Source organism: Strix aluco, chromosome 25, assembly GCF_031877795.1.
Source record: "Strix aluco isolate bStrAlu1 chromosome 25, bStrAlu1.hap1, whole genome shotgun sequence".
NCBI classification, from domain to species: domain Eukaryota; kingdom Metazoa; phylum Chordata; class Aves; order Strigiformes; family Strigidae; genus Strix; species Strix aluco.
The window spans coordinates 2206942-2233896 of NC_133955.1; the positions used below are offsets into that span (position 1 = coordinate 2206942).

Below are 26955 nucleotides of genomic sequence, written 5' to 3' on the forward strand. Positions count from 1 at the left end.
TCTGTTCCTCAGTGCGTGCCTCGGTGCAGGGGCAGGATTCCCACCAGGGTTGAGGGCGTCTCTTTCCCTCCCAGTCCTCTTTTTTAATAAAATAAAGGTCCTCCCCCGGACCCTTATTTGGGGGACACCACTTCAAGCACACGCCCTGAGCTCTTTCTGAAAGCGTGCTCAGCTCTTTCCTCCCTGGGTTTCGAAAGATGCTCAGGACATCTTTATTCTTTATCACAGTCAATCTTCTTAGAGTGAGGTGAAGGTCTTTTATTAGCTCAGTTAATACAGGTTGGGTAGGTGGGCAGGCGTTCAGGCAGAGTCTGCCTTCAAGGCTGGGCATGTATGTTAATAACTCTAGAAGGAGGGATTACTGGCCTGTTACTGTGTGGTCGTGGAGAAGGAAGGAATGTGTAGACCTCCTTTTCGGTAACAGTTGAGCTTCTGAGCAGTCGAAGAGCATCAAGTTTGTTGTAGATTCTCGTATATCTGATGTGGTGACGGTTTTGGTTGGCCCGTGCTCCAGTGACCTGCTCTGACTGCAGGAGGCGTGCCAGCAAAACCTGAGCACAACCTCTCCTGAGGAGCACGCAGAAACGGAGAGATCAGGCCCAAAGTCACGTTCTCAGTAGAAACACAAAGACTTCAAAGTTCAGGGCCCAACCTTGCTTTTAGGAGAGCGCTTAGCTGCGCCCATGAGCAGGAGAGCTGTCAATGCAACCAGTAATTACACTCCTTTCTCAGAGAGGCAGCGGGGTCAGCATTCCCTCTGCTCTCCACGCCCATCCCCGCCGTGCAGCAGGCTGGAACTGGGTGACAGGCGCAGGAAGCCGTGACTGGAGCCCCCGCGGGGCTCCCTCTGCAGCCCAGCTCTACCACGGTGACTTCACGCCGTACGTGCGCGGCCTTTGACTTGCCTGACCTGCCCGTTGCACGTGGGGTGGCAGGGGTGAAACGGTGATACATCAGCTATGATTTGGGGAGGGTTTTAATTTCTTTCTGTTTTTTCTGTTCTGTTTTTCTTTTCCTTGAAGGTCTCCAAGTTGCCAAATCTCCGCTCCCTGAGTCAGCTACTCCTCCTTGACATCATAGAGTCGTTAGCTAACCACATATCAGACAAGCAGTGCGCAGAGCTGGGCTCAGACATATGACATGCTTTGGTAATCGAACTTTTCATTTGTTCCTCAAAAAACCTAGCACTTTACGGCTGACTCTCATTTTCACCATTCCATACTGAGCTACTCAGAGTGTCTACACAATATAACAGGCGGCCCAGGAGCACAGACAGCTGACTTGCTCTTCCATGGATTTACTCGGTTTGTACCTTTGTGGAGAAGGGTTTGGTCTCTGTTACGCACATGTAAAATTGAAACCTTTACAGGAATGAATTTATTCCACGTGGTTTTGGGAGTAATTAAGTTCAGAATCAAGCCTGTTATTACTTTTGTACTGTAAAATAAAGCAGTCATGAGTAAGAGAGTCATTAATACTTTGAAACACAATATTTAAAGAATACTATTTAAAGAACTTCAGCTGGCACAGCCAGGGGCTGTAAGGGGAAGTCAGATACAACAAAACTGGAAACAGAGTGTGTGGTGTTCACAGAGAGGCTGACTGTTGGACCAGAGGGTAGTGACTTTTCAGAGACTCTCCATGGTGTGGATTAAAAGATAAGCCCTTTTGTAGCCGCCTGGGTTGGCGGGCTGCAGGAAGTCCAGACCTGTGCTCTGCACCAGGTCAGACTAGAAGATTACAGCAGTCCTTTCTGACCATCACATCCATTAATCCTGTCTTGCTAAGTCTGAATCAATTTATTAATAAAGAGTTAATGTCTTCTCCTGGCATTTCCTGATTGACTTGGCTTTCATTTTGGAAAAAATTAAGCAAAAAGAGCTCTGATCCTGATGAAGGTCACTTTGTTAAAAATAAGTGTGCTACATCTTGTTGCTAATTTTAAGCTGAAGTCTCTTCGTTAGCCCTTGCCTTTCAGGACGGGGGATGAAGGCAGAGCGCCCTTCCCAGCCGCTTTGGAGCTGTGGCCGTTCCCTCCCGGCTCCGTCCGCGCTGGATGCTCCCGCGGTGCGGAGGAGCTTTGCCTCTCCCCGGCTGCCGAGCGGGGCTTGGCCGGGGCGCGGCTGCTGTTGGCGAAGCATCTGCCCAGCCCTGCCGGGAGCCGCCGGGGCAGCCCGGAGGAGGGAGCTGAGAGCCCAAACCGTGTCCTGGTGCTCTGCAGGGCTGTTCCCAACAGCAAGAGTTGGCCTGAGCTGGAGCAGGGGAAGATCCCTCCTGAAAGCACAGCCCTTGTGTTTCCACCCTTCTGGCCGTAATTTTTAATTCAGGCTGGTAAAGCAGGAGTGGGAGCTCCTGTTCAGCATCCCGGAGTGGGACATGCACGTGCGAGCTTCGGGGTGCGGAGGCCGTGGGGACTCTGTGCCGTGGAGAATGTGCCACTTCATTGAATCCCAGGGAGGTGCTTTCGGGACGACTCGCTCTCTCTCCCAGCTCAGGGCTTGCTCAGGTGAGTTGGAGCAGAGGTGGCAGATGCATCTGAGAGCCAATTTCACCTGGAGGGATTATTTCCAGATGCCTCATAGTAGTGAAGCCTCTTGTCAGGGGTCATGTTAATTGTACCGACAGATGCATGTTCCCTGGGAAACCAGAAGATCTGCAAATGCAGAAAGATTATACGCCTCAACTTGTGAGAATACTCCAAGTTATTTTCAGCCATGCTGAATCCACTAGAGGACACCCATTTCCCAAACAAGCGCAGCCTCGTTCCCTCAGTGAAGAAGAACGGGCTGGTTCCAACCATGCCATAACCAGCCCCTCTGACTCCATTTTCTCAAACTAGTTGGGGTTTGGAGTTTACTCCTGAGCCTGTCTGGGAGGAAGTGCGCAGCCTCTGCACCCTCGGAGCCAGAGCACTGTGGGTGCCTTTGCTTTGGAGGTGGTTTTGGCTTAGTCCTGGCTCTAGTGGCCGTAGTGGTCGGGGTTGTGTTGCATCGGCAGGATTTATTGTCTGAAAAATTGTGGTTCACAGCGCGAGTACATCGTCATCGTGATTCACCTCTGGGCTGCTGTTGTGCGGGAGCTGGGATCGTGCTCCCCTCTGAGAGAGGAGCCGGGGAGCTGCCCCGTGGGAAGGCTGATGGACGCCTTCGCCCTGAGCTGCCCCCCTGCACGTCTGATGGGGAGCGGCTGAGGGAACTGGGGGGGTTTAGTCTGGAGAAGAGGAGGCTGAGGGGAGACCTCATGGCCCTCTGCAACTCCCTGAAAGGAGGGTGCAGAGAGGGGGGATGAGTCTCTTGAGCCAAGGAACCAGCGCCAGGACAAGAGGGAATGGCCTCAAGCTGCGCCAGGGCAGGGTCAGACTGGCTCTTAGGAAGGATTTCTTTGCAGAAGGGGCTGTTGGGCGTTGGAATGGGCTGCCCAGGGCAGGGGGGGAGTCCCCATCCCTGGAGGGGTTGAAGAGTCGGGTTGACCCAGCGCTGAGGGATCTGGTGGGGTTGGGAACGGTCAGGGTGAGGTTCATGGTGGGGCTGGAGGAGCTTCAAGGGCTTTTCCAGCCGAGGTGATTCTGGGATTCTGTGGGTCCCCCTGCGGTTTGTCCCTGGGGGACTGGGCTGGGTCTCAGGAGAAGGCGCCAGGAGAAGCCAGGGATGTCGTGGGGGGGGAAGGGGCCAACCTGCCCCTAGGATCAGGCGGCTGCACGGCCCCGCCAGCCCCCCGGGGCACCCCCACGTTTCCTGAGGGATCTCGGGGCGGGAGCAGCTGGTGCTGGAGGAGCTACTGCCGCAGGGCTGGCAGCGGGGCCAGCACACGGGGGTTGGTTTGAGCTTCCCAAGGTGCGGGGCTGTTCTTGTTACCGCCACCTCCGGGATCCTTCTGAGACGGGGCCTTGGGGACCTTTATGGCCAGCGGGTTCCCGGGGTTACTGCAGCCTTGGGGCAGTTTTGAGCAGGAATTTTGGGGAGGGTGCTCCTAGTCCTGCATTTGGTAAGGAATAAGTAACAGCGTGGCTGCCAACCTTTGTCTCACTCCAACAGTCTCCACCATACACAGGTCACGCCGGCTCTTCAAAGCCCTCAGGTTGTGCTCTACTTGCACCGTTGCCCACACTCTGGGATTTTTCCCAGCAAAGAGCAGGTCCCCGTAAGCTCGTGGCCCCACAGCCGTGCCCCTTGGGGCCTGGGGCAGCTGCTGTCAGCACCTGGCTGCTCACCAGAGCCTGGCTCAAAGCCCTCACCGGAGCAGGGGGCAAGTTCCTGAGCCCAGCTCAAAGCCCTCACCAGAGCAGAGGCCAAGTTCCTGAGCCTGGCTCAAAGTCCTCACCAGAGCAGAGGCCAAGTTCCTGAGCCTGGCTCAAAGCCCTCACTGGAGGAGGCAAGTTCCTGAGACCGGCTCAAAGCCCTCACCGGAGCAGGGGGCAAGTTCCTGAGCCTGGCTCAAAGCCCATCAGGCTGTGCAGGGGCAGAGCCCCCCACCCATGACACTGCTGCTTGACCGTCTGTCATCACTCCCTGGGCATTAGGTCCAGATTTAGGAGATGGCCTTAGCCCAGCTGACACACCCAGAGCTGCCGCTTTTGCCTCTCCCCCCCACGGAGCCGGTGGGGTCAGGTCCCCAGGGTGCAGACAGCACCAGCCCCCCAAGGAGAGGACCACCCCCCCCCCATCCCCTCACAGCTTGGCAGGAGCCTGGTGCAGATCAGGGCCACGGCCTCCCCCAGCTGTGCCAGCCCAGGGAGTGACGGGGCTGGCAAGGGCCCCTCCTGGGCCACCAGCCTGGTTCTTGAGCCAGAGGAGCAGGGACTCACGCTAAGGTTGCTCATGGGACACTGGGAACAGGAAAAGTACAAAAAGAGAAAAAATTACACATTTTAATGAGGAAACGTATGCAGTGAGGGAGAGAGCACCGAGGCCGTGCCAGAGGGAAAGCCCGGAGGGAGCAGGGCCCAGGCTGCACTAGGCCTCTGCCACCTCCAAGCCCAGGATCTTCTTGACGTAGTTCTGGACGTTGACGTGGAGTTGGGGGGCTGTAGCGGAGAAGGTCTCCATGGCCAGGGCCCGGGCTGCCTCCGACCCGCCCCACATGGCGCGGTAGAGGGGCAGGGTGTACTTCTGCTTCCCCTGCAGAGACACAGTGGGGGTTACACCCCACCCGCCTCCCCGGGGGTGAAGCCCCAGGAGCCCCACACCCCCCGCCAGGGCTCAGCGCCTCCAGCATTGCCCACTCTTGGCCAGGGAGAGGGCACAGAGGGGTGGGACAGGGGCCCTGCTGCTGTGAGTGACCCTTGGCACTGCAGCACCTGGGGAGGGGAGAAGACCTTGACCTTGAAGAAGGGGTGGGCCCATGCAAGGCTCATGAGGTTCAACAAGGTCAAGTGCAAGGTCCTGCCCCTGGGTCAGGGCAACCCCCACTATCAGTACAGACTGGGGGATGGATGGATGGATGGATGGATGGATGGATGGATGGATGGACGGGTGGACGGACGGGTGGACGGACGGGTGGACGGACGGGTGGATGGATGGAGAGCGGCCCTGCGGAGAAGGACTTGGGGGTACTGGTGGGTGATAAATTGGACATGAACCAGCAATGTGCACTCACAGCCCAGAAAGCCAACCCTGTGCTGGGCTGCATCAGGAAAAGTGGCCAGCAGGTCGAGGGGGGGGGATTCTCCCTCTCTGCTCCACTCTCCTGAGACCCCCCCCTGCAGTGCTGGGTCCAGCTCTGGGGGCACCAACACCAGGACACGGACCTGCTCGAGCGGGGCCAGAGGAGGCCACAAAGATGCTCAGGGGGCTGGAGCACCCCCCTGTGAGGACAGGCTGAGAGAGTTGGGGGGGTTCAGCTGGAGAAGAGAAGGCTCCGGGGAGACCTTGGAGCAGCCTGTAGAGGGGCTACAGGAAAGGGGGGAGGGACTCTTGATCAGGGGTGTAGGGATAGGATGAGGGGGGACGGTTTTAAACTGAAAGAGGGGAGATTTGGATTAAGATCTAAGGAAGAAATTCTTCCCTGTGAGGGTGGTGAGGCCCTGGCACAGGTTGCCCAGAGAAGCTGTGGCTGCCCCCTCCCTGGAAGGGTTCAAGGCCAGGTTGGACGGGGCTTTGGGCAACCTGGGCTAGTGGAAGGTGTCCCTGCCCGGGGCAGGGGGGTGGGACTGGATGGTCTCTAAGGTCCCCTCCAACCCAAACCAGTCTGTGGGTCTATCAGGAGCAGGAGCCGCTCTCTGGCACTGAAGGGCCTGTGCCCTGTGCCCATCCCTCCCGCCGGGCGCACTGCTGGGCACAGCCAGCGCTGCCCAGGGACGCACCTGGCTGTGGAGGAAGTCCTTGACCTTGCTGTACTCAGCCTCGAGGTTGTTCTTGAGGACAATCTGGCACCAGCGCAGTCGCAGCTCGGCGTTCAGGGCCTTGGAAATCTTCGGGTACATGTTGCTCAGCCTTTCCACATTGCCTGTGAGAGGGGGCTCGTCATCATCCCCACGGGGGCTCTGCCCCCACCTCCCAGCCCTGCTCCGAGGGGCCCCTGTGAGCCCACCCGGCTGTGCTGCATGTCCCAGCCTCTGGGACCCTCCCTGAGCCTCCCAGCACCCCCAGCTCTGGGAGCACCCCAGGTAGCCCTGCAGAGCCACGCACCCGGCGGCTTGGGGTGCCAGCACGAGGGTGGGGAGGGCCCTCAGCAAAGAGTGCAAGGAGAGCTGAGCTGAGACGGGGAGGCGACAGCCCAGCTGAGCCCGCCTGGGGCTCGCAGGGCTCCTCCTTGCTACTGTCCACTCCCCAGACGTCTGGGGACACGCTGCCCCTGGCTCTCCACCCCCCACCACACCGACTGAGGGCTCCCAGACACCGGGAGCGGCGCTGCCGGACTGCCGTGACGGGCTGATGGCCACGCACCCGTGACCCTGCTGATCCCGGCCAACTGGCTGGGCCGGGCCTGTCCCTGTGTCTCCTCTGGGCACTGGGGGGTGACCTGGCCCTCACCTTCTGGCAGGGGGGATTTCTGCAGGACCTGATCCAGGAAGTAGACCAGCTGGTAGGTCCTCCAGGCCGTGATGTCCACAGCTTCAATCGCTTCCATGTTCAAGCTGTCGGCTGCCCAGAGCTCTGCCAGCTCATCTGCCGGCTTCATCAGCTGCTCCCCCGGTGAGAGGTCGGGCAGGTAGGGGGGCCAGCCCGGCGTGTTCAGCCAGCGGTCGAACTCAAAGCCTGCAGCAAGGAAGGGAAGGGGAGCTGGGACCTGTTTTCTGGACCCCACGCCGGGTGCTGCTACCCAGACATCCCACTGCCAGCTCTGAGGGCGTCCCCAGCACCCGCAAACCTGCCCAGGGACGGCAACAAGCAGTGACTAACGGGGTGAGGCTGTTGAGCCGCCCTGGGCTTGGCGTGTGCCTGTGCGGTACCAGCCCCACTGCTGCCCGTGAGACAACCCAGCTCCAGCACGGGAAGCTCCTGCCAAGCCAGGATCTCCACAGCAAGGCTGAGGTGAGCCTGGCCCCAGCACTCGCCAGTGGCTCCACCAGCAAACGCTCACACCCTGGTGCTACTCACCAGGCACAGCCGTCTGTGGGGAAACCCCATGAATCAGCACCCGAGCGCAGAGCACGGACTGGATTTGTGTGGACAGTCAGGCTGAGCAGGCACGTGCCCGAGCCCAGGTTAGAGCCTGACCCGGGCCAGCCAGCGCTGTGCCTCCTCCACTGCAGCCGAGCCCAGCAGCAGCAGCAGTTGTCTCCAGTAAAACACACAAACCAACGTGCATGGGGTCTGCAGGGGACACGGGACAGCTCCGACACCCGCGGGGTGCTGGTTCCCTGGCCAAGAAGGCGCCGTGCTGACCTGGGATGGACTCCACACCCTTTTCCTTCAGCTCCGGGAAGTACTCCAGGAAGAAACCGAGGGTGTCGTCCGCAGTGATGCTCTGGAACTTGAACTGGTTCACGTAGGCCTGCAGGGACAGCCGGGGTGTGATGCCACATGCACTCAGCCCTGGCAGTGCTGCCCAGCCCTCCCCGTGCTCCATCTCATTCCCCATCTCCGTTTCCCACCTCCTCTTCCTCTCTCCAGCCCGTCCTCCCCAGGCTCCCAGTGCTCTGGCCTCCCGCCGCAGGGTTCTGTACGGCTCAGCACCTCCGGCTGGTTCCTCCTCGTACCCACCTGCAGGAAGGCATCAAACTTGTTCTGGTCCCCCACGAGATGGGCCAAGTAGCTCACAAAGCAGTACCCCTTCTCGTAGGGTGTTTCATTGTACGTGTCATCCGGATTAACACCTAGAAAAACAGAAAACACTCAGAAATCATCTGCCCATCTGCAAAACAAAAGGGCCCTCGCGTGTGCCAAGATTTCCGCTTTCTGTGCTGGGTGCAAGCCTGTCACATCCCTCCTGGAGGCATCGCCTCGCTCGGGTCCCACCACCAGCGCCAGTTTTATTGCAAGCCGTGAAACACCCCAGCAGCAGGGCCTCTCCCCCACACCACCACCCCTCCCCTGCCCCCGCTGCCCCCGGCCGGCTGCGGGAGGATGGGGATGCCCCACAGACCTGGCTCGATGACCACGCGCAGCTTGTTGAGCGGATGGTCCTCCCCCGTGTTGTCCATGTGCTGGCGCAGCAGGGCCCTGCCCGTGGCAGCCTCCAGGCAGGTGTAGGCTGAACCTGGGCAGAGACAAGCAGGAGGCGTTCGGAGACCCCGAGCAGACCCCTGTAGGCTTCGAGCACAATGGGTGCTGCCACGGGAGGGAAACAGCGTTCTCTTATGAGCTGGGAGAGGGGGAAACTGATAAACAAGGCATCGGGATGGTGGAGTTGCAGAGAGGTGCAGCAACACTGCCCTCGGTTAGCGAGAGGGTTTTTACAGAATCCCAGAATCATCTGGGTTGGAAAAGCCCTTGAAGCTCCTCCAGTCCAACCATGAACCTCACCCTGACCATTCCCAACTCCACCAGATCCCTCAGCGCTGGGTCAACCCGACTCTTCAACCCCTCCAGGGATGGGGACTCCCCCCCTGCCCTGGGCAGCCCATTCCAACGCCCAACAACCCCTTCTGCAAAGAAATGTTTCCTAATATCCAGTCTAAACCTTCCCTGGTGCAACTTGAGGCCATTACCTCTTGTCCTGTCACTTGTCACTTGGTTAAAGAGACTCATCCCCCCTCTCTGCACCCTCCTTTCAGGGAGTTGGAGAGGGCCATGAGGTCTCCCCTCAGCCTCCTCTTCTCCAGACTAAACCCCCCCAGTTCCCTCAGCCGCTCCCCATCAGACCTGTGCTCCAGACCCTGCACCAGCTCCGTTGCCCTTCTCTGGACACGCTCGAGTCATTCAAGGGCCTTTTTGGAGTGAGGGGCCCAAAACTGAACCCACTCATCGAGGGGCGGCCTCACCAGTGCCGAGCACAGGGGTCAGATCCCTTCCCTGTCCCTGCTGGCCACACTAGTGCTGATACAAGCCAGGATGCCATTGGCCTTCTTGGCCAAGTTAGAACCGTTTATCCAGATGCAGCAAATGGCACCAGGAGCCGTGGCTGTGACCGTGTGTTCAGCTGGGAGCTCAGCGCAGCTGGTATCGGCTCCCCAAGGGAGCTGCGGGAGCGAGGTGAGGCTGGGCAGGACGGCAGCGCCCACGCCCGCGTGCGGGGCTGCGGGGGCTCCATCCACCTCCCTGTTGCTAACACGAGGCCCCGAGGGCATCACAGGCTGCCACTCTTCACCTCTGCCAAGACGCAGCACAAGCTCCGGCCCTGCATGGGGTGCTCGGACCGCGGACCCACGCGGGTCCTGCCCACGCCAGCACGGCCGCAGGCAGGGACTCGGCGCTCTGCGGCCGGGCAGGGCCACGCACCGTAGACCTCGGTGGAAATGCGCCTCTGGGCGTACATGGTGAAACCCTCGTTCAGCCAAAACTCGCCCCACGTGGCGTTGGTGACCAGGTTGCCAAACCAGCTGTGGGAGATCTCATGGATGATGACGTCCACGAGGGAGCGGTCCCCGGCCAGCAGGCAGGGCGTCACAAAGGTGAGGCAGGGATTCTCCATCCCGCCGAAGGGGAAGGAGGGTGGCATGAACAGGATGTCGTACCTGCCCGGGAAGAGCAGACAGCTGGGGTCAGGCCCACCTCCTCCCGGGGACGAGGGGATGCTCCCTCCCCAGCCCCCGGGAACAAGGTCCTTCAGGAACAGGAGGCCGTACCTGCCCCAAACATAAGGTCCAAAGAGCTTCTCTCCAACCGTCAGGAACTCCTCAATCACCCCATCGTACTCCTTCTTTGCAGCCTCGATCAGGCAGGGCTCGGCCCAGACACGGCTCCTGGCCAAGCGTGTAGAAAAGGAGGTTTTAACCATTAGCGGACTTTTACCCTATTGCTTCATCAGGCAAAAACGGCACATTTATTCCACAGTAAAATAAAAGCCTGCTGATAAAGGAAGCTAATGAAACTGATAGTGCAAACTGCTGTAATTTCTTTCCTTGTCAGAATGTCAAAGGCCTTTTATATGGCTACGTGACAGCTGGGAACTCAAACAAACCACCAGCCTCGGGAAGAGACGCGGGACCCTCCGTGAACGGGGACCCGCTGCTCTCCTTCACGTGCACAGGGGTGAAATGAGCAGAGCCAGGGACACCCTCAAAGGGGAGGGGACCTGGCACCGAAGCTCCTCCTTGCTCTTGAAGCACCCTCACCCGGCAGAGCCCGGTCTGATGACGCAGCACCACGTGCACAGCAGACGGGGACTGACCGGGTCACGCTTACGGTCGGTGTCTCGGCCCCTGCCTGCTCTCCAGGGCCCAGCGGTGCAGGGAGAGGCAGCTGCCACGGGGCAGCACGGCACGGGAGCTTCCCCGTGCGGCTCAACGCTCAGGTCATCTCCAGAGCCACTTACCTTGGGCCAACGTCAGCAGACACAATGTCCCCGACAGCCAGAGCAATCAGGTAGGAGGGGATCGGCTGGGACATCTTGAAGACGAAGGTGTTATCCTTCTGCTTCTCCCAGCTCGTGGCACTCATCACAGCCGTGAAACCCTCGGGGACCTGGACACGTAGATGAAAACATCTATTAGATCCGTAACGTACAGAGCGGGATGCCAGCTAACCCAGCTGGGGACGCCGTGATGTCTGACAGCCGCCACCAAAGGTGGCCAGGACCGTGGGCACTGCAGATTTTGGGGTGCGGGGCAGAGCAGCAACACCCTGAGCTGCAACTCGGGATGGCAGCTGCATCCCTGCGACAGCATCACTTGGGCTCAAACACCCGCTGGGTGCCACACCAGGACACCCGGAGCTGCCCTGCGAGGTGCCAGTGATAAAGAAATGCTGGAGCTGCAGGTGCTGAAAGGGCAGAGGGTGCACGTCCTTCAGACGCTGGCTCGCCGCCCATTTCTTACACAACTCGCTTTTCCCGTTCTCAAGCCAAAGCAGAACCTGTGGCTGATCCACTGGCCTGGGCTGAGCCCTGGGAGACTGATCTGTGGTCTCTCCTCTTCCAAACGTGGGGTGAGCCCCCACGATGCCACGGGGAATACTGTTTTCTTGCTACAGAGCCCTGTGTTCACCCGCTGTGGGGGGCACTGCTGAAGCTTTAAGGGAGGAAATTAGAGCAAAGGCAAAAACCCCTAAATTCCCACATCACCAGCTCATGCCGCCATGTGCCATCAGCCTTGGCTTGGTGTCACACCCATAAGCTTCCCTTGCCCACAGCAGGCCAGCACGCCGGAGCAGCCCGGTGCTGCCACGTGATCACCCGCACGCAAGGAGGGAATTTGGATTGTTTACTCCCATTTTTGTACCAAAACACAGGGAGCAGAGGCTGCTCCTTCCATCCTGGAAGCCCAGCAGCCCTGGCACTGCCACCAGGATCCAGTGCCACCCGGCATCACGCCCTCCTCCAGCTGTGTCCCCCCAAAGCTGGCTCATCCCGGTCGCCCTCCTGCTGCTACACACACCAAGAGCAGGCACCCCCCTGCCCTCGGACTGCTACGGGGCAGAAATAGGGTTTTCTGTGATAATTAGAGGAATTACTTAGATAAATGCAGCAGCACGAGGAGAGCACGAGAGGTTTAAACACTGAGTTGATCCCAACAGTTAGCTGATGTTTTGGCATCAAGCACCGAGTATTTCAGCCACCTCCCACTGGGAGAGAAGAGCTTTCAGCAGGACGGACGGCACCTGCACCCGCTCGCAGGACATTGCACAAAGCGGGGCCCAGCACGCACGGCTGGGGACAAACAAGAGGACAGCTGGGGTCTGCCTGCATTCATCTAAAGATGAATATGAGAAAAATAGGAGTATAAATTAATTATTTCTCAGTGCCTTCTCTGCTGGAGGCCTGTGGTGGAGGATTCTGAAGCGAGTGTGACAAGCACCACCCCCAACGTGCTGGCGCTGCTCAGAGGCCAGGGCAGTGTCACTGATGTGATGCCCCAATTTTTGGCGCGTTCCTGCAAGGACCGGCAGCTTCCCCACGAGCAAACTCTGCAAACTCACAGAGGGTTTTGCTCCTGCTAGGCACGAGGGGGGCGGCTGGGTCTGCGCCCCTGGGGGCGTCACTTACCGTCACTGTGGCCGAATATGTGAATTTGACTGACGGGGTGTCAAAGCAGGGGAAGAAGGACCTGTTGAGGACGGCCTGGCCTTGCGTGTACATGTAGGGCTTCTGCTTCCCCGCCGTCTGCTCGGGAGCGAGCCAGCACACCTGGGGGGAGGGAGGGAGGGGAGGGACCCCCAGGTGAGGGGTGTCGCTGGGGTGAGGGGTGACCCTACCTCCTCGCCCATGGGTGCTCTGTGCTGACAGAGCTGGCAAGTGGCCTCTCCCCTGGGCCCTCTGCCTGCCCTGGGCCTGGTGACCCCTCGGCTCCCCTCATCCCCCCGGCTCCCCCGTTCCCCCTGGCTCCTCCATCTCCCCAGGCCATTCTCCTCAGCTCTCCCCATCCCCTCAGCTCCCCCTGTCCCCTCAGCTTCCCCATTCCCTCCGGCTCTTCCCGTCCCCTCAGCTCCACACTTCTTCTCGGCTCCCCCATTCCCCCCATCCCCCTCAGCTCCCCCTGTCCCCTCAGCTCCCCCCATCCCCCTCAGCTCCCCCCCATCCCCCTCAGCTCCCCCCCATCCCCCTCAGCTCCACACTTCTCCTCAGCTCCCCCATTCCCCCTCAGCTGCCCCCGTCCCCCTCAGCTCCACACTTCTCCTCAGCGACCCCGTCCCCCTCAGCTCCCCCCCATCCCCCTCAGCTCCACACTTCTCCTCAGCTCCCCCATTCCCCCTCAGCTCCCCCCGTCCCCCTCAGCTCCACACTTCTCCTCAGCGACCCCGTCCCCCTCAGCTCCCCCCCATCCCCCTCAGCTCCACACTTCTCCTCAGCTCCCCCATTCCCCCTCAGCTCCCCCCGTCCCCCTCAGCTCCACACTTCTCCTCAGCGACCCCGTCCCCCTCAGCTCCCCCCCATCCCCCTCAGCTCCCCCCGTCCCCCTCAGCTCCCCCCCATCCCCTCAGCTCCCCCCCCATCCCCCTCAGCTCCCCCCGTCCCCCTCAGCTCACCCCGGGCCCCTCGCCCGCCTCATAGTCGATCTCGAGGGTGAGGAGCTGCCCGGCGCGCGGGGCCCGGGGCAGGGCGATGCGCAGGGCGCTGCCGTAGCTGGCGAAGGGGCGGCTCTCCACGGACAGCGGCTGCGGGGCGGGGCCCGCGGGGTCCCCGGGGGGCGGCAGGAGCGCGGCGCGGCGCACGGCCAGGCTGGGGTGGGCGTCCAGGAGCAGCGGCCCCGCCCCGTCGCGCGCGCAGCGCAGCTCGAGCCGCGCGGTCCCGCGCAGCCGCCCCGCGCCCGCCGCCGCGAAGGCCACGCGCAGCCGCAGGTGCAGGTGCCGCAGCGACCACGCGCCCGCGCTGCCGGCGGAGGCCGCGTCCGCGCGCCAGGCGGCCATGGCGCTGCCGGGGCGGGGCCGCGGCGGAAGGGGCGGGGCCGGGGCGGCGGAGGCGGGGCCAGGGCGACGGTGGGCGGGGCCTACGCGGAAGGGGCGGGACCGGGACGGCGGGGGCGGGGCCGGGCGGAGCCGGGACAGCGCCGCGGGGTGGGGGGGCGATCCACGGTGGGAGGGGTCTGGGGGATCTGTCGGGGGGACCCCTGGGGATGGGGAGGGGAGCCGGGGGGGGAATCCACGGGTCGATCCATGGGGGGCACCCGTGGGGCGGGGGGGTCCATGGGGGGTGGGAGAGGGGCTGGTGGGAGGGTCCGTGTCGGGATCCATGGGGGGGTCCGGGGGGGTCCATGGGGGCGGTCGGGGAGGGATATAGGGAGGGGTCCATGGGGGATCCATGGGGGGAATCCATGGGTCAGGGGGGCCACGGGGGGTCCGAGAGGGGCCGGTGGGAGGGTCCGTGTCGGGATCCACGGGGGGGCCCGGGGGGGTCCGCGGGGGGTCCCTGGGGGATCCATGGGGGAATTTCACGGCTCGGGGGGGTCCGCGGGGGACCTGCGGGGGGTCCGTGGGCGATCCCTCACTCAGGCTTCGCCGCCGGTTCCAGGCGCCGCGTCCCGGCAGCCGAGCGGCACCGGGGGCGGCGGGGGCCGGGCGGGGCCGCCCCGGAGGGACCGAGCGGGGCAGGGGCGGCCGGGCCGGAGGGCCGGGGGCGGGCACGGGCCTGCGCGACTCCTCCCCCGGCCCGGCCCGGCCCGGCGCGGGGTCCCTCGGCCGCTCCGCCAGTCTGCGAGCGGCGGCGGCACCGGGCGCTGCCCGCGGCGGGACGGGGCGCAGCCAGCGGTGAGTGCCCCGCGGGGGCACCGGGGAGCGGGCCTGTGGGGGACATCGCGGTGGGGACCGGGGCTGATGGGGGGACATCCCGGTGGCGACCGGGGGGACACCCCGCGGGGACCGGGCGTGAGGCACAAGGGGACCCCCCCCCCGCCGCCCGGCGAAGACCGGCAGTGATGGCGGACACCCCGACAGCGATCGGCGGTGACATGGGGGACACTCCGGTGGAGCCGGGGTGATGGGGGACATCCTGTGGGGACCGGTGGTGACAGAGGGGACATCCTGGTGGGGACCGGCAGTGATGGGGGACGCCCCGTAGGGACCGGGGAGGCACGGGGGGCACCCTGCTAGGGATGGCGGATGATGGGGGACACCCCGGTGGGGACCGAGGTGAGGGGGTCATGCTGCGGGGACCAGCGGTGACATGGCGGACAGGTTGGTGGGGACGGGGGGTGACAGGCAGTGTCTGGGGGGGCTGGCACCGCCTGGCACTTGGGGCAGCCCCCTCATGTCCCCTCCCCTGTGCTCCCCGGTGTCCCCACCTCTCCACGGGGACCAGTGGGAGCCGCAGCGTTGGTGGTCCCAGGAGCAGTGTGGCCAGGCTGGCAAGTCCCTGTGTCCCAGTGTCCCCCGGTGTCCCCTGCCCCAAGTGGGGGTCCCCAGCCACAGCAGAGGGGGGCTGCGGGAAGCCACCACGGTGCTGGAGGCACGCTGCTGCCTGCTCCTGCCTTGTGTCCCCAGACCAGCCCCGGGGGGGGGGGACAGCAGTGCCCACAAAGGGTGACAGGGGGAAACTGAGGCACGGGGGCTGCTGAAATGGGGGACGCTTCTCCAGAGAGCGGCCCTGGAGTGGGAAGACGCGTGTTATGCTGTCTCACATCTCCTCTCCGCAGGCAGAGCAGGTCGGTGCCAGCAGCTCGTGGTGTCTGCCCTCATTTTGGGCATGGGAAGGTGCTGCAGGGCTACAGGCACCTATGGGTACTCCCTGGATGGGTGCCCAGGGGCATGCGGCCCCGTGTCACCATGGGGCAGCAGGGAGGGCAGTGGGGACTTCGTCTTTTTTTAAAATGTTGGTTTCACCAATAGCAAAGGGGCCGGGAGCCTGATGGCTTCTCCCTGCTGGGTGCTTGGCCACTCTGGGGATACTTGGCCACCCCAGGGACGCTCGGCCACCCCACCCAAGGGCTCACTGGCCAGGGTGGCCGGGCATCCCTGTGGTGGCAGAGCATCCCCAGGCCCCCCGCGGGATGGCTCCTGTGGGGCTGGCAGCGTCACAGCCAGGTTTCGCGATGGCACAGGGGGAAAGCAGAGGTGACTCTGGCACGGGCCGTGTCCCCCACTACCCCACAGGAGGGAAGCCGTGAAGACCTGCAGCGTGTGTGTGCTGGGACTCCTGTTTTCCTGGATTTCACCTAGGAAAAAAACAACTGGGAGGAAAGCCAAGGGAGCCTGGGTGTGCCGGGCTGCCGGTCCCACAGCCGTCCCCGCCGGATGCCCTGGCCAGCCACAAGCGGGCAAGTGCGTGCCCCCACGCAGGCGGGGTTTGCCCATGGTTGCTGGGGTGCTGCCTGCGCTCCCCAGGGCTTTGCAGTAGCTGCTCGTGCTGTCATCCCAGGTGCTGGAGAGTGTCCGGGTGTACCCAGGGCGGGTCACGGGGATGGGGGGAGCTCCCTGCAACGCCCAGCGGAGTATGTTGGTGTCTGTGTTGTTGAAAGGTGGGGTTGGACCCCCCCCAGTTTTGCAGCCGGGGAAGCTGAGTCAGGAAGTCCCAGCTGGCCTGGCCGGATCCTGGCTGAGTCATTTTGCAGACGCTGAGTAACTGCCCGTGTGGTGCTGTGGGGTGCAGGGCTGCCCGCGGCCTCTATGGGTGGGCAAGAGCTGCCTGCTTTGCCTGCTCTGCCTGCACATAACCCGGGCAGCTCCCCTCATCCAGCTCACAGCCTGTGCCCACCTCGGTGCCCTCCACGCCCTGCCAGCCCCGTGCCTCAGTGTACCCCCAATGTTTTCCCGGGACTGAATGGGACAAAAGGCTCCTGGAACACGGACATGGGCTGGATCTGGCCCTGTCACATGTCCCCGGCACAGGGGACCTGTTCCCAAGGGGCCAGGGTGGGTCTGAACGGGGGGAGACAGGGTGGGATGGGTGAGCTCTGGTGGTGGTTGGGAGGGGAATGATGTCCCCAGGGCAGGATTTGGCCACCTCCTTCTGCTAAGGGGGTCTCCAGGCTGAGTCTTAGTGTGTAGGGACACGGAGAGGGCTGGGGATGGGATGGGATGGGGTGGGGTGGGATGGGATATGGAGGACGATGGGGATGGGGATAGACACAGGGACAGAGACAAAGATGGCCAGAGGCATGGGGGTGAGGAATGGGGCTGGCAGGGGCTGGAGCAGGGCTCGGGGTGCAAGTGGGGATGCTGCGGGCTGATCCGGCTGGCGCGGGTTATAAATAACCCACCGAGATACGAGGTTTCTTCCTGCTGCACACCCCCCCCCCCCCCCCCCCCCCCCCCCGCCATGGACAGGAAAAAGGTGTTTCCGGCTGCGGACGGGAGCGGAGCCCCGGCCCCGGGGGGGAGGACACGGTGCCTGGGTCACAGGCAGATGGGGGGGGGAGGTGACCCCCCTGAGCTGGTGCTCGGGGTGCAGCCACTGAGCCTGGGGCTGGCTGGACCCCTGACCCCGCGGGGCCACTGCAGGCCCCAGCACCCCCCAGGCTGAGCCACCAACCTCTGCTGGGCCTGGCTGGAGCTGTCGTGGGGACAGGACGTGGTGCCACCGGGCTCGGGCACCCTGTCCTCTAGAGCCCCAGTGCCACCGGGCTTGGCACCCAACAGGTGAGGACCTGGGGCCACGTTGCTCCTCCCTGGCTGGACCAGGATCTGTGCGGAGCTGGGAGAGCTGCAGTCGGTGCTGTGGGGAGGGGGGTGCCTGGCCGTGCCCGTGGCCCTCGCAGAGTCACTTTTGCTCACTGATCCGGTGAGACGTGCCCTCACCTGCACTCGCTCACTGGGGAGCTCTGACAAGCTCCAGCACCAGCAAAGTGACAGGGGGGCATCAATCTGGGATGGGGATGCCTGCTGGGATGAGGACACCAGCATGGGATCAGGACATCAGCCTGGGATGGGAATGCCAGTATGGGACGGGGACACCAACATAGGATGGGGACATCAGCTTGGGATGGGAACACCAGTATAGGATGGGAGTCCTCAGCTCCAGTCCCACCGCCATGGTGACCCCCCTCCACCATGCTGCTGGCAGATGGTGACAGTCCCTGGTCACCTGGCTGGGATGTCCATTGGGTGGCAGCAGGGGACAGCACCCTCTGTGCTCCCACAGCCCTGCCTGCCATCCTGTGTGTCCCCAGGGAAACCCCAGCTCATGTCACCAGCCTGTCCCCACTGGGCAGGGTCAGTCCCCAAGCCCTAACCAAGCCCAGAGGAGTGCCAGCCCCCAGAAACATACTCTGGGGATCTGGGACCTGCTGGGACAGTCAGTGGCCATAGGAGGTGATGAGACCGATGTCAGTTCATGGGGAAACTGAGGCACAGGCTGCAGATGGGTGGCAAATTGCCAACACTTGTGGGTCCTCTTCAAGTGCTTCCAGATGACGGATTGGCCACCAATCTGTCCCAGCTGGCTCCGATGGCTTCTCTGGTGACCTCTAACGAGCTCTGTGCTGGCCACGCTGCGGGGTCTGGGCAGTGTCATGGGCATTGGGCACTGCCACCAGGTTAACTGCCTGGATTAGGGGATGCTCACGGGGAGAGGGGCTGGAGGAGCCCCTGGCAGTCAGCACCCACTGATACCATCATGGGAAGTGACAATAATTGGAGAAAGCAGGATTTTTGTTAACTGGAGGAGAGGTCCTGGCTGAGTGGCATGAGGGGGAGTTTGGAACTTTGCTGCTTCCCAGGGGGTCGGGGGGGATGTGGGGGGCAGGAGCTGGGGTGAAGCTGCCTCTGGCTGTGGGACTTGGTCCCCCCAGTGCTGCTCCAAGCTTGTCTGGTCAATGCCCCATCCTAGCACAGCCCCCAAACTACCTGTAATACTATCGCTGTCCCCCAGGACCGTATTGGGGGGCTCTGGGTCACCTGAATTCTGCGTGGGCTTCCCGTGAGCACCTGCAGTGGCTGCACGTTGCTTCATCGCAGGGTCACATCCTGCAAACCCCTGTCCCTGAAAGGCTCAGCTGAATGTCCTGGTGCCACCCTAGTTCCTGCCCTGCTTCCACCTGCATTCCATGTGTCCCCATGTAAATGTGGGAGCGTCACCCCCCGGCACCCACCGGTGCTTTAACCCGCCGTGATTTATGTTGCGGCTCCCGCGGTTGGGGCTGGACTCAGCCAAGCCCCTGCTGCAGGAGCTGCCTTTCACGCCAGCTGTGCACCGGAGCAGGATTCGGCCATGGAGGGGATGAAGCCAGGAGCCCGGGTGCTGCCCTGCAGGCACCAGGGGCTGGGGTACCCCAAGGCATCGCACGAGGAGGGGACAGGTGGGGACAAGCCACCCAACCAGCTGGGGCAGTGGCACTGGTGACCTGGCATCCTCTCACCGCTGGGATGCGGGAATTGGGCTCTGAAGGTCTTGACTCTGCTGTGGGGAGGGGGTTTGGGGTGGGAGCCAGTGCTTGAGTTAATGCCTCCCAGTATTTGCCTGGGTTCCCTGGGTTCTCTCGCTCCCTTGGAGGAGCAGAGGTGGGAGCTGGAGGAACCGGGTTTGTGCTCGTCCCCCATCCTCATCCCACCGGACACGACCACGGGGCTTGTGCGGATGCGGCCAAGCAGCGTCACCTCCGGCAGCGGAAACTCCCCCTGCTCAGGGCCGGGCGATAAATCACGGCTTCTCCTCCACCCCTTCCCCCTCTCCTCCCCTGCCCCTCGCCCCGCTGGGCTCTGTGCCCTCCCTCGCTGCTGGCCCCTCGGCTCCCCGCCGGGGCGTACAGGGCAGGGGATACGCACTGCAGGGTGGGCGAGGGGGAAGGCAGGAGAGCTGCCATCCTCACACGGGCTGCTCACTGCGGGCAGGTGGGTGTTCAAGGGATGCTCGAGGGATGCTCGGGCTCCCCTCTGGGAAAGCCAGGCATCCTCCGGGTGTGATGGACCCACGGTGGCTCCATTAGCCGCATCCCTTGGAAGCAGGAGGTTTCATTTCAGGTGTAAGAGGGTGGTGGGACAGGAGCTGCTGCCTGCTCTGGGGCTGGTACTGGGGTCGAGGGGGTCATTGCCAGCCCCTGCCCGCCTCTTCCAGCCACGTGTGTAAGTGGCAGTCCTCAGCTCTTTGGGGACGGTGGCATCAGGGACACACTTAGGGTCGTTCTGATAAACCCCAGGGGACGGGGCTTCCTCCGGGCCACGTGTCACTTGAGTCTGGCAGCGGCAGGCAGCCACTCACGCTTGGACTGCAACCCCCTGCAGCCCCCCAAGTCCTGAGCAGGGAGGTATTTGCCAGCAGCCGCTGCAGATTTGCAGCTCACTGGAAAATCCACTCATCCCATTAAGGGCTCCCCATGGCTTTTGCTTTCCGTTGCAAATACCCGGTTGTCCCAAGGGAAACCCCCTTGGGGTACAATCGGGCGTGAGGGCTCTTGGTGCGAATGCGGCTGGGAAGAGTCCTGGCTGCGAGAGAAGTGGATTTATTTATTATACGAGGGATTATCGGGCTGAGGGGAGATTTGTCCCACTTGCCCAGGTAAGACCAGCCAGGGAAGTTTTGCTCGTGGTGGGTATAGTCCGTAGCAGGGGTGACTGGGGGGTTCAGTTGGGAGTTGGAGCCATGAGTTGACTTTCCCTCACCTGGTTCATCGCCCAAAGCAGATTCAGCATCTAAAAATGTCCCGGCTGCAGCTCATCTGCTTTGTGGGGAGGGACACAGTGATGGCACATCCCCACCTCAGGCTCTCAGGGTTAAAGCTCCCGCTTTGGACCATGTTACGCCCAGCCCTTTGCTGCGTTCCCTGCGTTACCCACCTCACGCTCCCCGCAGCGGTTTTTAAATCCTTAAAGTCCTTAAATCCTAAATCCTAGCTTTGGTGGAAAAAAATGACTTTTTTGTATAGCCCCAAGACCTCGCTCTGCCTGCTTGTGGGCTTGGAGAGCTGAGCGTTGGACAGGCAGTGAGGGTCTCATCAGTGAGCGCTGGGGGTGCCGGGGATGCAGTGCCCAGGATGGGACGGGAGAAGACAAGCTGAGCCACCCCCCGACCATCCCACCGCACACAGACGCGTGCGAACGCGACAGCATCTGCTGAGTTAATGCATTTCGCAGCCCCACTGTGCAGCTGCCTCCCCCACTGCCCCGCTCAGCAGAGCCAAAATGTGTCGGGGGCTTCCAGGTTTCAAGGGTTGACGACCAGGGGGGGCCGTTTCCGCACGGCGGGAGTGGGGGTGAACACAGACCCTGCGACATCTGCTCTTGCTCAAAAATCCCGGGAGCAACAGGCCAGGTCTGCGATGCAGCAGGAACGTGGGGCCAAATGAATGATGCGACTGGCTTCGGAGAGTTTTGGCCCAGACAGAAGTTTATCCACATGTCATCCATCCGAGCGTTGGGCTGCGCGACGGCTCCTGGCCGAGGGCTTGATCCGGTCTGAGGGGTCTGCTGGGGGGATCCTCGGGCCCTTGGCAGCACTGAGGTTTTGGGAAGGTTTAGGGGAGATTTTGCGGAGGTTTGGGGAGGTTTGGGGGGTGTTGAAGCTTTTGGGAGGTGCAATGGGAGATGTTGCTTTTTGGTGACCCAGGGCTCTGCGGCGCCCGGCGGCTCCTGTGCCACGGGGGGAGCAGGGAGGCTGAGGAGAGCGTGAGACCCCCCCAGGCACAACCCAAACCCTCCTCCCCGGCGGGTCTTTGCGACAGGGACATCTGGAGGAGGTTCAGCGAGGTGTCACCCCACGGCGGGGCAGCCCTGCCTTGGTCACCCAAGGGTGCGGGGGACACTGGGAGGTGACAGGCAGTGCTGTTGGGGGGACAGATGGCACCAGGCTCTGGACAGATGGTACCGGCCCCAGACAGACAGCCGCAGGACGGGGGAGGCCGTGTGACCCCGGACGGGCTGGGCTGGTCCCTGCGGACTTGCTCTGCTGGCCCCGGGCAGGCGGTGGTGGCCCAAAGGGGACAGGCAGCACTGGCCACGGGCAGGGTGCGGGCACTGCCGGCCCGGGGGGGACACACCGGCCTGCGGGGGGGACGGACACCGGGTCCGGGAGAGGCACAGGCCCGGAGGAGGGGTGCACCGGCTGGGGGAGGCGGTGCCGCCCGGGGATGGTGATACCGGCCCGGGAAGGCCACACCGGCTCCGGTCGGGGCATCGGTCCCGGGAGGAGGCACCAGGCGGGGAGGCGGTACCGGCTGCGGAGACGGTACCGGGCGGGGGGTGACACCGGGCGGGGGGCGACAGGGGCCGGGGGGTGACAGGGACCGGGGGGGTGACAGGGGCCGGGGGGGTGACACGGGCCGGGGGAGTGACAGGGGCCGCGGGGTGACAGGGGCCGGGGGGGTGACACTGGCCGGGGGGTGGCAGGGGCCGGGGGGGCGGTACCGGGCGGGGGCGGCGCCGCGGGGCGGAGCTGTCCAGCACCGGCGCCTCCTGAACGTCCCCAGCGCCGCGAACCGGGGCCGCCCCCGCTGCCCCCCGACCCCCCGGCCCTGCCGGTGCCCCAGCGGGGTGGGGACGGGGGTCGGGGCTGGCTCCTCCGCCCCGAGCCGGCACCGGGCAGCCCCGATGTCCCCCCACGGGGGGTCCTGCCCGGCGGAGGGGACACCGCTGCCCCGAGCCCCCCCCGCCCCCGGCTCAGGGGATGTCACAGGCAGTAACAGCCTCAGGGACAGACCTGCGAGGTGGGGACGGGGTGGTGGGACAGGGAAGGGCCATGGGGCCGCGTGGTCCATGGCACCAGGAGCCGGGATGTTCCCAGATGCTGTGGCCAGGGAGAGGCCTTCGGCGTCGGGGCTCCTCGCACCGACCCTCACACAGACCCTCGCACTGACCCCCACACTGACCCTCGCACTGACCCTTGCATGGCTCCCGGGGTCTGTCCCAGCCCCGGAGCATCCATCCTCATCCCCGCGGCAGGATTTGTACCAGACAAAGCCCAGCCTGGGTAGAGCTCAATTTCACTGCCACATACGGGGCTTTTGGCGGCAGAGACTGCTGCGGTCGGTCCAGCTGAGAGCTAAACTTTGCTCAGAGCAAGGTTTTATTAAAGTAGGCTAAATGCTTAATGGGATTGCCATGGAGTGGCTAAAGCAGAGATTAGTGCTGTGGCTGCAGGGCTGGGCATCTCTGCTCCGACAACAGGCGGTTTCTGTCCTTCTCCGCCCGCCCCAACCCGCAGCTCATCTCTCAGCAACTCCCAGAGCCCCCCGGCATCGTGCTGTGGGGAAACAGCCAGCCAGGGCAGGCAGAGCTGGGGCTGCCCGGGTCTCCTCTCCCACCCGCTTGCCCATCTGCTGCCTGTACCCAGGAGAACCACCTGCCTGCACCCAGCCTGGGCCGTCGAACCAGCCAGCCCCAGCATTACCCCTCCGGAGGGACAGGGAGAGGGAAAGCGGTGAGACCTCCCCGGGGGAAGGACCCAGCCTGAGGCCCCGGCAATGCGGGTGGTGGCAATGTCCCAGGCTGTGACACCGGCTGGCGGGCAGGCCAGGGCTCGGCCAGGGTGTGGGGGCTGGAGAGACGGGGCTGGCAGCTGAATCGGCAGCTTGTTCTTCTCTGAAGGCTCCTTCCTGCCCCTGCTCCCTCTGTTTCTCTTAGGAAAGTTTTATGTCCCTTGTGTCACAAGGAGCCTTTTCTTTGTCATCCTTCCCGAGCGTGCCGGGCAGGAGGCCGCGCTGGAGCACAGCCATCCCTGAAGGCAGCTTGGGGCCGGATCCTGCGCAGGGCTGTGAGGTGCATGTGGCAGCTTCGAGGGGTGTCATGGCACCAGGATCTGTCCCTTGGCAAGGTCTCAGCTCCTCGGGCCATTCACACACGGGGGTTCATCCCCGGGCTGCCCCCCTCCCTCCTCACCCTTAAACACTGAGGATGCTTTGCAGCCCCCAAGCACCCCCGCAGGGACATCCAGAGCCATCAGCTCTGCTGCAGCACCCCCCCCCCCCTCCCCTCCCCATGCTGCTGGTCCTGCGGGTGTCTCCAGGACGGCTCCCGGTTTACAGAGCTGCTCTGCAGCCCCACACACCCAGAGAAAGCTCCATCCTCCTTGATTCCTATTTATCAGCCTGGTTTCAGCTCTCTCACCCCTAGCAGAGGCTGTGTCAGGGTGGGGAAACTGAGGCACGGAGCAGCAGCAAGATGCCAGCAGAGGCTGAAGTGTTTAATAACTTTTTGCATCACTAAGAGTTCATGCTCAGACTCCTGCCACAATTATCCCAGGGGTGCAGGATGAAGTTTCATCCCCAGCAGGGATTTCTCAGCTGCCAGAGATAAGAGAAGTGAATATTATCTGGTTTGTAAAAGTCACCCCAAAACACTTCGGGAACAGAGCGAAATGCTTGCAGAGCTGTTAGCTGTTCTCTCGAGACCATGGGAGAGCTGGAGGTTGGATCCCTCCGAGGCATCGCGGAGGATTCAGGGGCTCTGGCCGCTCAGCGTAGCCCCAGCACAGAGCCGGGAACGGTGGGGGGGCCCAGAGCCATGGGAGCGGCTGTTCCCAGCTCTGCTCAGGTGAGAGAAGTCTCCAGAGCAGATCTGCTTTGATGCTGGGGATGCTCCAGTGACCCCTCACATGCAAAATTGGGACACGAAATGAGACTTGGGCTCCAGGTCCCTGTATTAATTTCTGGCTGCCAAAATTGCACGTGTGAGATGCATTTGGACACCAGGCTGAGGAAGTAGCTCGAGCTCCGAGCACAACAGATGCCACTTTGAAGGAGATGCCTTCAGGGATGTGCTGGGTTGTGTTTGTCCTGGGATGAAGGACATGGCTCAGCCAAGGCTGTTTCATTTTCCTTCAGTGTGAAGCCCATGTCTCTGTGGATGGCATCATCCCAAGGGATCAGAAACCACCTCGTCTCCAGGTTTAAAATTCAGGGAAAACTGAAGTTCAGTTCTGTAGCCAGTAGATACTGGCCCAGAGCTCCAGACCCGAGCTCTGGAGGTAGCTGGGACAAGCATCCTCCCCCCAACCAGGATATGAGCATCTCTGGCTGCCAGGGAGGCTCAGCCCCGGCGCCCAGGCAGGGCTCTGCTGCCTGCAGCACTGCTGTGACTTCTCCAAAGTATCCCCTGTGCTAAAATACCTTTCGTGCATTTGCTGCCTTCCACCAGCACCAGACCCAGTGATCCCAAGTTGTTACATGGGGAGGTGACAGGGCCAAAAATCCATCTGGCAGCTGGAAGTCCCAGAATTAAAACATCAGGTGCAAGTTTTTTGTGCTCACGTTACCCAGAGGATGAGCAGCAGCCGGTACCCGAGAGACAGAGAGACACAGAGATCCTGTGGCCAGGTTGGATTAAGCGAGAAAGTAATTTCCCTTTCGAGCTAATTGCAGAGGAGCCGCCTGTGTCTATCTAGGTCAAGCCATAACCTGCTTTAGCGGGGCAAAGCGGCGGCAGGACGCCAGCGTGACACAGTGTGGCACGGCGCTCGCCTGCTCCCCTGCCACCGCAGCACATGGGGCACACGCCGGGGGGGACCCGCTCCCTGGGGGCAGAGTTTGGGTGGGGTAGAAATCAATCTGGAGGCAAATGAAGAATTTGTGTGGAAGAAGAATGGGCTGAATCTCTCCCGGGAATGGTTCTAGTTTGTGCTTGTTGCTAAAATGATGGGATGAGTAGGAGGACTGCTTGGCACAGGAGCGGCTCCTCCTGGGGCTGATGGGGGAAACAGGGACTTGGTGGAAATTGCTCTGGTTTATCCCTTTAGTGGCATCCCTGGGTGCAGGACCCCAGCCCGAGGGTCCGGCTGGTGTTACAGCCTGGGGGAGCGGGGCTGCAAACACATGTCCCCTTGCCCAGCCCCAGGGAAGCCCCCGTGTCACCCGGGGTGACCCATTCTGCGTGCAGCAAAGCGATGGGTGTCCTCTGAGACCCCCAAGGTGTGTGCTGCAAGGAGGGGACGGCTCCAGAGCCTGGCTCCCAGTAGGTGTTGGCATCTCCTAGAAAACCTCAGCCCTGCAAGCACAAGAGGAGGATTGATTTTTTTGTGGCCAATGTGGCAGCTTTGGCTCCTGCTGCAGCCGCGGCATTGCAGAGAAGTGGCTGCTGGTGGGCTTGGAGAGAAGAAATGGAAGTTGTGTCCATGAGAGGGAAGTCCAAAGTGAATAGACCGGGGAAAAAATCTATAAAACCTGGTTACAGCCCCAATGCCATGTGTCCGGTGATCAGTCAGGACTGGAGGGGTGTTGCATGCTGGTGACGCTCAGAAGGTGATAGTGAAGGTAAGGTCGTAGCATAAATCTAGATGATTTTTTTTTTGCTTCTGAGTTAGTTAAGAGGAGCTCAAGACCGGCTTTATGGAGGCAGTGGCAGATGATCTCCCTCTGTGTTAGGAGAAAACCCGCCAGCAGCAGCCCCTGGGGCTGGAGATGTTCGTGCAAGGACCTCAAGGGTGAAATCGGTGAGTTGTGGTCGGTGGTTTAACCACTCGTGTCTGCAAGGCCAGAGCTTTGCTGGCTCACGGCCCCATCCCGGGCATCCTCGCACTTATGGGGAGGAAGGTCAACCCCCATCAGCATTTGCACAAGGTGTTTTGCAGCTCAAGGCTATGAATGGCTCTGGCCCCAGACACAGCGCTCCTGGGGCAAGGGACTGAGATAAAGAGAGTGAAAAAAAGTGCAAAATTGGGGTTTGTAAGTGTGGGTTGTGGGGCACAACCTGGAAAAGGCCTGAAGGGTTGAGGGGAGCCGGTTGATGCTGCTGTTTGCTGCAGGTTGGGCTGCAAAGCAGGGTTGGGAGCATTGTGCCCGTGGGGATGTGCTGGTCTCCAGCTCCTGGCTGGTGCTGGGTGCTGGGTGCTGAGCCCCAGCTGCTGTGCTCCTAGGAGCGACCCTTGTGGGTGCAAGGACATCCCACGGGTGCAGGGAAAGCCCTGCATGGCCTCCGCCTGGCTCCTGCCGCCTGCCCCCCAGCACCCCTGGGTGCAGGCTGGTGCCAGCACAGGGCCCCTCACTGGGGCCTGGGGTTGCCCACCGGGGCCAGATCCAGACCGATTTGCCAGCGCGGAGGTGGCAGAGCCCCAGTGCCCGTCTCCATCTCACCCCTCGCAGCGGCGTGGGGACGGATCGGTCCCAGACACCCCCAAATGCCT

At 62.4% G+C, this 26955-nt stretch overlaps 3 protein-coding genes across 7 annotated transcripts in view; 2 read left to right on the plus strand and 1 right to left on the minus strand.

The window, feature by feature from the left end:
* The window catches only part of LZTR1 (leucine zipper like post translational regulator 1), a 36442-nt gene extending 34610 nt beyond the window's left edge, over nt 1-1832 (plus strand). For all 3 annotated transcript variants that reach the window (XM_074850607.1, XM_074850609.1, XM_074850608.1), the window contains one exon: nt 1023-1832. In XM_074850607.1, the coding sequence (XP_074706708.1) occupies nt 1023-1139 (117 nt within the window). In that variant the 3' untranslated portion in view covers nt 1140-1832. The remainder of the gene's footprint in view (nt 1-1022) is intronic.
* A 3021-nt stretch (nt 1833-4853) lies between these two features.
* Nucleotides 4854-13886, minus strand: RNPEP (arginyl aminopeptidase). The gene is made up of 11 exons (XM_074850610.1): nt 13506-13886; nt 12526-12666; nt 10858-11006; nt 10169-10285; nt 9822-10057; nt 8527-8640; nt 8145-8257; nt 7827-7935; nt 6972-7196; nt 6302-6444; nt 4854-5117 (listed from the first exon to the last, which is right to left on the minus strand). Exons 1-11 carry the CDS (start codon nt 13884-13886, stop codon nt 4953-4955), a joined length of 1893 nt encoding a protein of 630 aa, XP_074706711.1. The 3' UTR covers nt 4854-4952.
* Nucleotides 13887-14589: 703 nt separating this feature from the next.
* NAV1 (neuron navigator 1) overlaps nt 14590-26955 on the plus strand; it is a 78761-nt gene continuing 66395 nt past the window's right edge. For all 3 annotated transcript variants that reach the window (XM_074849978.1, XM_074849979.1, XM_074849981.1), the window contains exon 1: nt 14590-14723. The gene's annotated coding sequence lies outside the window, so the exon portion shown is untranslated. The remainder of the gene's footprint in view (nt 14724-26955) is intronic.

Coding starts and splice junctions, on each gene's coding strand:
- RNPEP (XM_074850610.1), bottom strand. CDS start 13,886: ATGGCCGCCTGGCGCGCGGACGCGGCCTCCGCCGGCAGCGCGGGCGCG. Junction 10,058..10,168: donor GGACCTTATGTTTGGGGCAG/GTACGGCCTCCT, acceptor CTTCCCGGGCAG/GTACGACATCCTGTTCATGC. Junction 7,936..8,144: donor AGTTTGATGCCTTCCTGCAG/GTGGGTACGAGG, acceptor CTGTCCCTGCAG/GCCTACGTGAACCAGTTCAA.